Source organism: Carya illinoinensis, chromosome 9 (assembly GCF_018687715.1).
Source record: "Carya illinoinensis cultivar Pawnee chromosome 9, C.illinoinensisPawnee_v1, whole genome shotgun sequence".
NCBI classification, from domain to species: Eukaryota; Viridiplantae; Streptophyta; class Magnoliopsida; order Fagales; family Juglandaceae; genus Carya; species Carya illinoinensis.
The window spans coordinates 43,266,930-43,279,619 of NC_056760.1; the positions used below are offsets into that span (position 1 = coordinate 43,266,930).

At 35.9% G+C, this 12,690-nt stretch overlaps 1 protein-coding gene and 1 pseudogene across 1 annotated transcript; one reads left to right on the top strand and one right to left on the bottom strand.

Annotated features, from left to right (window-relative positions):
* Positions 1-3,384: 3,384 nt before the first annotated feature.
* LOC122277673 lies at positions 3,385-7,682 on the top strand (annotated as a pseudogene).
* A 2,433-nt stretch (positions 7,683-10,115) lies between these two features.
* LOC122275367 (uncharacterized protein At4g00950-like) lies at positions 10,116-11,327 on the bottom strand. The gene is made up of 2 exons (XM_043084393.1): positions 10,579-11,327; positions 10,116-10,378 (listed from the first exon to the last, which is right to left on the bottom strand). The coding sequence occupies exon 1, from the start codon at positions 11,187-11,189 to the stop codon at positions 10,611-10,613; it is 579 nt and encodes a 192-aa protein (XP_042940327.1). The 5' UTR covers positions 11,190-11,327; the 3' UTR covers positions 10,116-10,378; positions 10,579-10,610.
* Positions 11,328-12,690: the final 1,363 nt, after the last annotated feature.

Consider the following 12,690-nt stretch of genomic DNA (forward strand, 5'->3'; position numbering starts at 1 on the left):
TTCCAGAATTCTTTGAAGTAATAAACTTCACATTCTGCAAATCATCTGATGTTTCACCATCATTGCTGCCTTCATTGAAATCTTTATGCTTATGTAACTTAAGCATCTCGGATTCGTTGAATGTAACATCTCTACTAATGATTACCTTTTTAGACTCTATACACCAAACTCTATACCATTTTACACCATTACTAAAGCCTAAAAATTTTACTTTCTTGGCTCTAGGATCAAGCTTACTTTCTTTAGCATAATAGTAAGCAGGACATATGAAAATGTGTAAAGAGTCATAATCAGTAGCATGTGTACCTCTCTACATTTCAGTAGGTGTCTTTCCGTCATTGGCAGTTGTGGGTAGTCTGTTGATAAGGTGGCAGTCATATGTCACAGTTTTAGCCCAAAATTGTTTACTAAATCCAGCATCCTGTAACATACATTGCACTTTCTCTAGTAAAGTACAGTTCATCTGTTCTGCCACACCGTTTTGCTGTGGTACATGTACCATGAAATGTCTAACAATTCCCTCTCTCCGGCATATTTCCATGAAGGGGTCTAAAGTGTACTCACCTCCATTATCATATCTGAGCCACTTGATCTTTCTACCGGTCTAAGTCTTAACCATTTTCTTCCAATTAAGGAAGATTTTCAGCACTTTATCTTTATTTTTCATCATATACCCACATACGACAAGAATAATCATCTACAAAAGTTACAAACCAATGCTTACTTCCCAAAGATGCATTTTGGATAGGTCCCCAAACATCGAAGTGTACATAGTCAAGTATCCCCTGTGTATTATGTAAAGCGGTTTCGAACTTGATCCGCCTCTGCTTCCCCAATACACAATGCTCACAGAAAGACAATTTTACAGTCTTGGCACATTTGAGTAAGTCTTGCTTCATCAGTGTTTGCAAAACTTTTTCTCCTGCGTGTCCCATACTCATATGCCAAAGATTGGAGGTGTCGGCATCAGTCTCATCTAACTTCTCACAGCATGTGAAAGCTCTTCCATCAACAGTACTTCATTGTAAGAAGTACAAGTTTCCTCGCCTCAAACCCTTCATTGCCACCTGAACTCTCATTAGTACTTTGAGAGTTCCGTCTTCAATGGTGATTCTGAATCCCTTTGAATCTAGAGATCCCAATGAGATGAGATTCTTCCGCAAGTCTGGAATGTACCGAACTTCTGTCAGAGTCTTACGCTGCCATCATGCAGCTTTAATCGAATACTACCTATTCCCTGAGTCTTACAGGCACTGTCATTGCCCATAAGTACTGCTCCACCCTCAATCTTTGTGAAGTCAATAAACTAGTCCCGATTGGGACACATGTGATATGTACATCTGGAATCCATAATCCATTCATCGGAATGACAAATGAATGATAAAATTGTCAAGGAAAAATTTGAATCATCATCTTTATTCACAACATTGGTTATGATGGGTTGATTCTGCTGTTGTCCCTTTAGCTTAGGACAATTCTTCTTCCAGTGTCCTTTGTTGTGACAAAATGAACACTCGTTTCTGGTGAGTTTTCTGCCGATTGATGAACCACGTGATGTGGCCCGGGTTTTCGATTGAAAACCTTTCTTCTTTTTAGGATACCTTGACTGTGGTCTCCCCCTTGCTGTTAACGCTTCAATTGATGTATCTAGTTGTACCTACTTATCCTTTCTGTGGTACTCATTGCTAATTAAAGAACTAGATACATCATCAAAACTAATATTTTCCTTCCTATACAATAGATTAGTAATTAAATGCTCATATGTATCAGGCAAGGAATTTAACAAAAGTAAAGCTTTATCTTCATATTGGATTTCAACATCCAAATTTAATAAATCAACAAGAATTTGATTGTAACTATTCAGATGTTCAGACATAGATATACCTTCACGAAATTGGAATCTAAAGAGCTTTTTCTTCAAGTGCATACGGCTCTCAAGGCTCTTCTTCATGAACTTATCCTCCAATTTCTACCAAAATTCCCTTACATTTATCTCTCTCATGATAAAATACTTATGTTCTTTGGTAAGGCATAGCCGGATTGTACTACAAGCTTGAGTATTAAACTTCCTCCAATCCTTTTCAGTCATATCATCTGGTCTTTCTTCCAACGCAATATCCAACTCTTGTTGGATCAAAACGTCCATAACTTCACTGCTACATGCCAAAGTTGCTGGTTCCATCAAACTTTTCAACTTCAAACTTGGCATTTGAAACTGTGGACCTACACCCAAAGCTACTGGGATTTCCAGCGTTCCTATCTCTTCCAGAACCTTCCATATGAATTTAGAAAACTTTTGACAAAAAATTTCAAAATTATAACCGTACGGATGAGTCCGGAATGATCCAAATAGTTGGAAAGTACTATTTGATCGTTGAAATCAGATTCTAAATGGCTTAAATCAAGCCCAACAAGGTTCTGAAAAAAGGACAGTGCAGATCACCTAGCGTGTGGGATACACGCGTTGAGTAGGGAGTCTAGTCGGTGCGTGGCTTACACGCGCAACAGCTCCTTGTGCGTGTGGGGGGCGCGTGAGGCGCATGCAGAACATATGCAGAAGCTCCCTAGGGCTCGTGGGGGGAGCATGGGAAGGTGTATCTCACGTGTCTTCAACCTCTGGTACGCGTGGTGGCACGTGGGCGCATGTGTTTCAATTGTCTTCTTCCTCTGGCTACGACTAAGGTGTGTGAATCACACTCTCTGACTTCTAGAGGCATGTGCGGGCTCCTTCGGTGTTTGTTTTTTATGCCATTTGTGGCAACGGATCCGTCTTGACAAGAGGAACGTTGTGGTGTGATCAAAAGTTGATTTTGATCAACTAAAATTTTTTGGATAACACAAAATGAAACTCTGATACCAATTGTTGTGCCCAGAGCCGCCCAAAAATCAAATACAAAATAGATAGAGACAGTATTTAAGTGGTTCAACAATTTGCCTACGTCCACTAGAGCAAAAACACTATATTTAATGTGTTTGTACACTATCTCAAAATAACTCTTTATCTCAAATGGTACTACAAACTCACACTTTCAACTCCTATATTGGATGATTTGCTTCAGCTATCATCTCCTATTTATAAGAGAGGTTGAGCTCCTCCTCCCTTCACAAAACATAACGTAGTGGAGGGATACTTACCATAGCTGGAGATGCTTTCCAATGCACATGGATGGACCTCATCACATGGGTGGTGGACATCAACACATGGGTGGACCTCAACATTCCTATCATTCTACGGCCTGCTCCTTCCTTTCCACCACCACTAAATTATGCCTTCTATTTTCACTTCTGGTGAGAATAGTTTCTTCTCAGTTATCCTCTAATTTATATGCAACATCGTGTCCTAATGTCCTTTTCACCATTAAATCGGGTGTGGACTCTGCGGTGTCGAGTGAGAAACGCATGGGAGCATTCTTGCTCCGCCTTCATTTTCACGACTACTTTGTTCAAGTCATCTCTCTCACTTTCTCCTTTTAATTTCCTTTTCTTCTTGATCATCAGTGTCTTATATAAAAGCAAATCTACATCTGCATGTGTTTGCGTGAGGTTATATATATACGTACTTGTGTGTGTGTGTGTCTGTGTTTTTGTGAAAGCAGCATATTGAATTAACACTAACATCGATAGGTTATTGATTTCTAGAGATTACCTTACCTTCGGCAGAAATATTTTCAACCATTTTTATACAGTTTCACTGTACATACACTGTTACACATCCTCCATATATAGATGTTAATTAGTCCACCATCAGGTCTTAAATAAAATGCAGCGCCTAGCTTCTTCATATATTAATAATGGTACTGCATGCCCATTTTTTGCATTAATTCATTCCTAGAAGACAAACATAACAAGAACACAAACCAGAAATATTATAATTTCATTAAACTTTTCTCATGATCAGACAAATCCTGACTCCGCCATGCACTCTATATTCATTGTACGGTCATGCATTGTTGGTGTAATTATTGTGTTTTGGCACTCTTTATTACTTTGATCCTATCAAGATTTGAGCTTCAGTTTCATGTAGCCATGCGTTTCAATTAAGTCGTGGAAGTTATGGTCCTTGCGATTCCAACAAAAGAATCATTATCAAATTACACTATATACTATGGGATCGTGTCAGTCCTGGGCTCAAGTCACCCACTTTAGTCGCCCACTTTTGGCCGCCTGCTTTCTAACCATTTATAGCAAAAGACAAAAATTCATGTCTAATGGCAAATACATATCAAATCATAAAGTTGTTTGCACAAAAGAAATTCACATTATAAAGCATGCATACACATTCACTGATCAGAGTGATGCTAATTCTTTTGTTTTGTTTTTTCATGAACAGAACCAAGAATTTATTTTGCTAATGGAAGTTGTTAGGGGTTCGATGTATCAACATTGGTACTTTGGAGTAAAAACTGTGAAAAAAATCCTATGAATTAAAGAATAGGAAGTACATTTCCCCTTAAATTAATCCTCATATTTTGAAAGCATGTGTGCAATTGCTCTTGTAAGACAGATATACAGTGGCTAGAATTCGTTGATTTAAGAAAAATAATTAACAAGATTGAAACAAAATAATTAGTTTCTTTAACAGGGGTGCGATGCATCAGTACTATTGAACAAAACAGAGAAAGTAGCGGGGCCCAATTAGTCACTAAGGGGATTTGAAGTAATAGACAGCATTAAATCTATGTTGGCTTTTGTTCCTTTTCTTTGATCCCACATGGGTGGGAAGTGAAGGAGGAGTAAAGGTCCAAGTCTATATAAGGAGGCTTAGGCTTATTGGTTTAGATACACCAGCTGATAGTTTATTTAATAACTTTTAACTCTAGTAAAATTTCTCTGTTGGCCTTTTTGTGTAATTGAAAAAGATGTGTGAAGCTAAAGTTTTACTAGTGGGAAAGTTTTATAGGTCTATCTGGAGTGAGGAAAAAAATTGAGTAATTGTAACAATTTTTCACATAGTGAATTTTCTTTTTTGGATTTGGTGGTTTTTTCTCCTGTTTGAGAGTTTCTACATAAAAATCTTGTGTTATTATTATTTTTATATTTTTCTTGTTATTCTTGCAAATAGTAGATTTTAAGAAGATGAATTTGGGAGGTTCAAATTTTGAACAAGTGGTATCAGAGCCACTAAGTTCTTTTTGTAGGGTGGAGCTTTGGTGTGGTAGTGTGGATATATACAATCAATAGAAGTTTTGTCTAGGAGATTGAAAATTTTAAACATGTCCATTGTGACCCTCCAATCTTTCTTGAGAATTTACTTAGTGATGTACTATTCATTTCTACGATAAATTCATCAAAATAATATCAGAAAATAGGACTTAAAATCCTATCAGATTTGAGGTAGAGAAATTTGATAGATGGCAGACCAACGCCTAAAGTTAGCAGTGATACTAGCATAACTAGTAAAAAGAGCAGATCTAGAATGAGCAATGAATATTGAGAGGATTTGGATTTAAGAGCAGCAAGTGTGATATGTATGTGTCTGGCCAAGAATGTTTTTACACGTGTATGGAATATCTATGACAGAAGAACTCTGGGAAAAGCTCTAAGATTTATATCAAACGAATGGTGTCTCAAATCGTGTGTACCTGAATGAGCAATTTCATATACTGCGGATGAGTGAAGGTATAACTATTTCAGATCATTTAAGTATTTTCAATGGCATTGTCTCTTAATTAGAATATATTGGAGTTAAAATTGATTATGAGGATCAAGCCTTGAGGTTCATTTGGTCTCTTCCACCTTCCTATGAGCATATGAAACCTATTTTGATACATGAGAATGAGAAAATAATTTTTTCAAAATTTATCGATAAACTCTTTTTTGAAGAGAGAAAACTAGGTGGTGGAATAAATTATCCACCTATGAACTTATTAATGGTAACAGCTGGAAATGGAAAGATGAAGAATTTTATGAAGAAGAAATTAGTCTGCTGGGAGTGTGGACAATCTGAGCATATCAAGAAAAATTATCTAAGAGCTAAAGCAGATTCGGCAAGTGGTTCTAAGTCAGTAAATGGAGATACTGAAAATGATCCTAACGTTGTGTCTCTCTCCATGGAAGACTATGTTCTTTGAAAATGGACATGTACATTCTCATGATATGCCGCTAATTTCTAAAAGTTGTCATACTAGAGGATGTGTTAATATTAGCGGGTCCACAAGTTTGCATACAAGTATTGGTTTGACATTAATGCAGGGTATGTGGTGAAAATTCATGTCGATGGCTGATGAATTTCTAGGAAAGCTAAATGTGTAAGTTACACTATAATTTTTTAACAATGTTGTTTTTTGACATGAGCCAAAATGAAATGCTTGAAATTAGTTTATTCTGAGTGAGTATACTTTTATGGTGAAGTATGATAACAGAAATTATAAAGATTTTCATTGAGGTGGAGGTTGACTATGGGACCAGTCAAAGTCACAACATGAAGATTGTTGGTTTTTGCTCATTTTCTTTGGTCACACATGGGTGGTAAGTGAAGGAGGAGTAAAGGCCCAAGCCTATATAAGGAGGCTTAGGCTGCTTGGTTTAGATATAACAGTTGATAGCTTATCTATTAATTTTTAACTTAGTAAAATTCATCTGTTGGCATTTTTGTGTAAAAGGAGAAGAGGTGTGAAATTAAAGTTTTACTAGTTTGGAAGTTTTGTAGGTGTATTTGGGGTAAAGAGAAAAATTGTGTGATTGTTACAATTTTTCATATAGTAGATTTTCTTTTCTGGGTCTGGTAATTTTTTTTTCATGTTTAGAAGTTTCCACGCAAGAGTCTTGTGTTATTATTACTTTTTTAATTTTTCTTATTATTCCTGTAAATAATAGATTCTAAAAAAGTGAATTTAAAAGGTCTAAATTTCCAATAATCTGAAGTGGAGAAATTGTGCCTTGGTGTTGTCTCTTGTGCTGACATCTTAGCCGTTTATGTAAGAGACTTCGTTGTCGCTGTAAGTAGGGGAAAAAAAATCGAAAAACTGAATTATAAACTACAACACTGACAGACACTATAATAATCTTTGATCTTTTGGCATCATTTTTTCTCATAATATTGAATTGGATTCAGCTGGGTGGGCCCAGTTGGACAGTTCAATTTGGTAGGAGAGACTCCACCACCTCAAGTTCAAGTACTTTTGAGATTCCTGGTGCACAATTGGATCTTCGTGGCCTTATCAATGCGTTCTTGAAAAAGGGTTTCACTACCAAAGAAATGGTGGCTCTTTCAGGTTGGCTGGCTCAAGTTATCCTGATGTATCCTTTAAACCCTCTAAATTTGAACCCAAATATCGAAAAATGTGAATACGATTTCCCTATAATTTCTGAGGTCAAGCCAGGTGCAGAGTCTTTCGGACAAGGATTTATACTGAAACCAACATAGAATCCTCGTTCGCAACATCGTTGCAATCGAACTGTCCAAGCACAGGAGATGCCATCAACCTTTGCCCTCTTGACGCCACCAGCCCAACATCTTTTGACAACGCTTACTTCAAGAATTTGGTGGCCAAAAAGGGTCTCTTGCACTCTGACCAACAGCTCTTTGGAGGGGTTCCACCGACGCTCAAGTTAATACTTATATCTTAGACCAGGCAAGCTTCCTAACAGACTTTGCCAATGCAATGGTGAAGATGGGGAACCTTAGCCCACTTGCTGGTTCAAGCGGCTAGATCAGGACAACTTGCAGTAAAGCCAACTAAGTTAAAGGCAAATATTGCAGGGTACATGGGTGCTTAATTTGAGTGTCATTCTCGATCGTATTAATTTTGGCTGTTTTGTGGTTGGGGGGAATGTTATGACAAGAATAAGAGCATTTTGTATGAACGTTGTTCGTGCTATATATTTTAACTTTATACTGCAGTTTGAGACAAAGTTGGAGGAAATGTCGTTGTGTAACATGGGAGATTGGTTATGAGTGGCGGATTCTAATCTTATTGAGCCTAATTAATGCAAATAGGCCACCAAACTTGGAAGCATTCGAAGGTTAAGGGGTTTGTGGGCAGACAACAACAAATATTCCCCATTCCCCGATGTAGATGAGATTTAATGAATGACAATGTTGTGTTATACTGCCTCGTGTCTTCTCATGGACCCTGCCTTTCTAGCTAGCAAAATAAAGTTGGGCTACTTAAATGTTTGCCGCCGGACTGTGTTAGAAAACATGCACGTTGGACCTTATTTTAATTGAGTAAACAGTAGGCAGAGCCCGGCCCTATTAAATTCTATTATCTTTTTCTTCTCTTTGCAATTACTCGTGTATATAATGATAGTTAATTACAAAAGGACCCTACGAAACTACTTGAGTTCTGTCTAACTGTTTCACTGAGTTAGATGATTTGGTAGACAAAACATTAAATTAATAGTCGTGTGTGCTCTCAGATTATCTAATAATCTTATACGGAGAACATTTAGTTTGAACAGTAAAAAGTATTGAGAAGTATCATGAAAAGTAGTGAAATAATAATGAAAAAATAATAATAAAATATTAAATAATAATAAAAAAAGTATAAATAGTAATAAAAAATAATAATAAAATAATAAATAGTAATGAGATAGGTTGAGAATACCTGAAATACTTTCAATACAAAACCAGCCAAATTTCATAATAGAACTCAAGTCAATTGTTATTATTATGCTTTGCTCTCTATTATTTTGTTTAGGTTATTATTTGTTAAGGTCCGCAACGACCTCCCGGCCACATTTTGTACCATCTTTTAGTTTTCCTTTTTTAATCATGAGCATACTATATATACTATATATATATATAGCTTTTGGGTTCACGAAATTCTTAACTATTATATATATATATATATATATATATATATATATATATATATATATCCATATCAATAGTAAAACAATGCTCAAAACGATTCATACAATGGAACCATCAATCTTTAGACACAAGGCGTGCCATGCATGTGCTCGTTTTTTTATTCAAATGCTACAATATTAGAAAGTGATCGAAAAATTTAATAAAATATGAAAAAGGGTTCAGCTTATAATTGAATAAGATGTCAAACTCATACACCAAAATAAAAAGATCATTTAAAACCCAAAAAATAAAGAGCTTGTCGTGTAAAATTCATTATTATTTTTAGTACTTAATTACAAGCCTAAAAGAAATTATGACAAGCTCTCAAATTATTGATTTGATGTATACAAAATTTAGGTTTTGTTTTTTAAAAAAAAAAATAAAATTATTATTATTTACGATTACATTAGCTAGACGAGCCAAAAGATTCCCAACAATGCAAACAACGTCCAGAATTAAATGTCTTGATGGAAACCTTTACCCATCTTCCCTCTTTGCAATTAATAACGTAACCGGCCACGGATCGAAAGAATAACAAGAGTCGAGACGAAGATTCGTCCAACCACCTTGTGTTCTAACATTAATTGTTCAACCAAATGATCAACATCCTAGCTAAACCGGTTTCTTCTCAGAATGTAAGTGCACGACATTATTGATCAGTGTGAAGATTATATCAAGGTTTCTTCTCAGAATTCCTCCACAATTGGTTGTGCTTGAACAAGATAGTAGTGTCCATGGCACGTGTAGCGCTACACGTGCCATGGACACTAAGCTAGAGGTCAAGACTCAAGATGTTGGGTCAATGGGTTAGATGTTGGATTACTAAATGCACTTTGTTCAAAGCTGTAATAAACAACGGGGGGCATGCAGTACGTACTTTCTGTGCATCGATCTAATTGTGCATGCCTTTGAAGGCATCAGCTCTCATTGATGGATCGATTAGTTTATGTACTGAATTATTTCCCTGTTTACCTGGGTTTGGGTAGTGAGTAGTGTTGTAAATATTAGTAAACAATTAATAAAAAAATAATAATAAAATATTAAATAATAGTAAAAAGTAATAAATAGTAATAAAAAGTAGGTAAAAAAATAATGATGAAGAAATGAATAATAATTGAGTATGCTAAAAATAACTGAGATACTTTCAGTACCAAACACAGCTGAATGACAAAATCATGAATTGCAGTCCTGTTTTATATTAAGATCTTGTTGAATTGATCTCTGTCTCTGATGTTTCAGTAAATTTCGGAATAGAAATAAATAGGACATTTAATATTATCAGTATATAATGCTATAAGATTTAGTCGGTGTATCTATATATCTCTAAAATCCACCATGTGAGTTCAAATAGAGAACTTATACTTTAAGAGAACAAAAGAAAAAATTGAAAACAGGAAAAATAATTAGAACAAGGCCGAGGACGAGTTTTGCTCATGGTGGAGATGGAATAGTAGTGCTAGCTCCAGCCTTATGTTCCGAGTATGATACGAAATTATCGAGGTGGGATCTTTCATTTGAGATTTGAACTTATTCCAAATTTGGCCACATCTTGATCAGCTTCATGTAGCTTACATTTTCAACCTAATGAAGAAGAAGGACGAGCTTTGTTGATAAATTACATGGCTTTGATACATCTTGAAAGACAAAATTTTTATTTTCTGAAAAACCACCTATATATATATCACAATGCATTTCAGAAAAAACAGAACATGAATTTAGACAACCTAAAGCTTAATTAACATGAAAGATGCAGAGAGAATCTATAGGCAGAATGCACCTACATCCCCCTCCTCCCTTTGACAGCAAGGCTTTTTTAATTCTCACAGCCGGTAGCAGCTAGCCTCGAAGCGCAGCACCCTAAATATGCCAAAACACAGTGTTGAAGTGAACCAAGGGCGCCTTTTTGATGATCATCATCTTCCCTGGAATCAAAGGATGAACTTTGGCTTAAAAATCGCTTCATTCCATGAAACTTTGCATCAGTAATTGGAGCAGATAATGACAAATCTGATGGTGACGACCATGTCGATGAGATTGATGCTGAAGATGGCGACGGAGACACTGTGGTAGTACCCTTTTTAAGACTGATTTTTGGGAATATAGCATGTAAGAGATTGGATCTTGAGCGCTTCTTGATGGATTTTTTGCTAGAATTGGAATAATAGGAGGGAGGAGGAGTAAGAGGTGGTACTAGAGTAGCGTGAGAAAAGGTATGTTTAGGAGTTCCAGGCCGAGACTCCCACATGAATGGAACAGCACCAGATATTCCTCCATAATACGGTACCCTGAGAGAAGGGTTAGCCACAGAGCTCTCTTTGGATAAAAGCCTAGAGAAGAACTTGTCATCTTCCTCGATTTGAAGGGTCTTCTGGGGAAGCTCAGAGCTGTACATTTGAGATTGTTGGGATTTCTTACAAAGAAATCAAGAATATATGCAGATGGGAGATGGGAGACTCTGAGCTTGGTTCAGCCTACTATACTTTTGGATTATGAAAGACTATCCCACATTGAAGTCACAGTGAATATATATATATATATATATATAATAACTTATAAGTAGTACTCCACTTAATGACAAGTCTGGATGGATTTTTGTATCTCTACTCAATTCTACAATATTTTTCCAATGTATTTTACAAATTGATCAATTTCAACCAGAACCCCGGCTGAAATCAGTGAGAAAGTACTTTTCCCAAAAAAAAATAAATAAACAAGGAAATAAGAACAGACAAGTGGGGTTGCCATTAAATTTGATAAATATTGATCAAGCTGATTTTTTATCCTTAAGATATTGCAAACTTTGTCTTTTTATCTTTTTCATATGCTTGTACGAATCTAGATTCATGCACAATGTTCCACCTTATAAACAGTGAAAGATAGTGTTATATTTGGGGTCTACAAAATTTAATAGATTTGTTATATTGCCATACGGTTCCTCACATGCATCTTCGAGGAACTCAAACCATATATATTTCATAACGTACAAACAATACTTTCTTGGTCATAATAGTGACCGTCTGATGCGCGAGGATCTGAAAAAACTCTCTTACTGCATGCAATTGCAGGCTTCAGAAAGAATAAACAAACCCATGGACCCATGGTGGTTGTCATGGATGGGTCTGAACGGCATTAAACTAGTGGGGAAGGTGACCTACCGGTGGTCCTCCCCTCTATAATATATGTTCTCGAGATGGCATGCCATACTCACGTACATTAAAGTGTACATGTAGGGTGACCATTCGCATTATATGCACGTGTGTATGCCCACGACCATACACTTGTAATATCTAATTGTAGAAGAATAATATTATTTTCTTCTCTAATTTATTATATGAATAATATTATATACAATCATATAATAAGTAAGTACTATGCAATCATTTTAAAAAAAATAAGGTTAAATATTAAAAAATTAATTTTTTTAAATAGATGTCATATTTATTTTTTTTTGTTTCAAAAGATTATAAGACGCTTAAATACTGTAAATATTATTTTTTTTGTTATATATATATATATATATATTTCGTACGTGAAGAATTGTGCTTCACATGTGAAACCATAATTATAGTAGTTTGAAACTTTGAGGATAAGACAAGAAGGCATAAATAATCTCTAAGCATTCGGCCAATGGCCTTTGAATAGAAGTCATGCATGACGGCCCAGCTCTCGCGCCTTAATCCCATCCAACATGAATCATGCCACCATTAATTATAAATTAAGGAATTGTTCGAAGTGTCAAAGGGACTGATCACTGAGACTTGGACGTCGCATTAATTTATCCGACCATAACTTACCCATCTATAATTGTCCCCAAACATCTTTCAATTCCACTTTCGATCAGAATCAGAACGTCGTGCTGCTCACATCAGTGCCTGGAATCACCAAACCCGCTT

Bases quoted from the DNA above. Each gene is read 5' to 3' on its own strand.
- LOC122275367 (XM_043084393.1), bottom strand. From the start codon at position 11,189: ATGTACAGCTCTGAGCTTCCCCAGAAGACCCTTCAAATCGAGGAAGAT.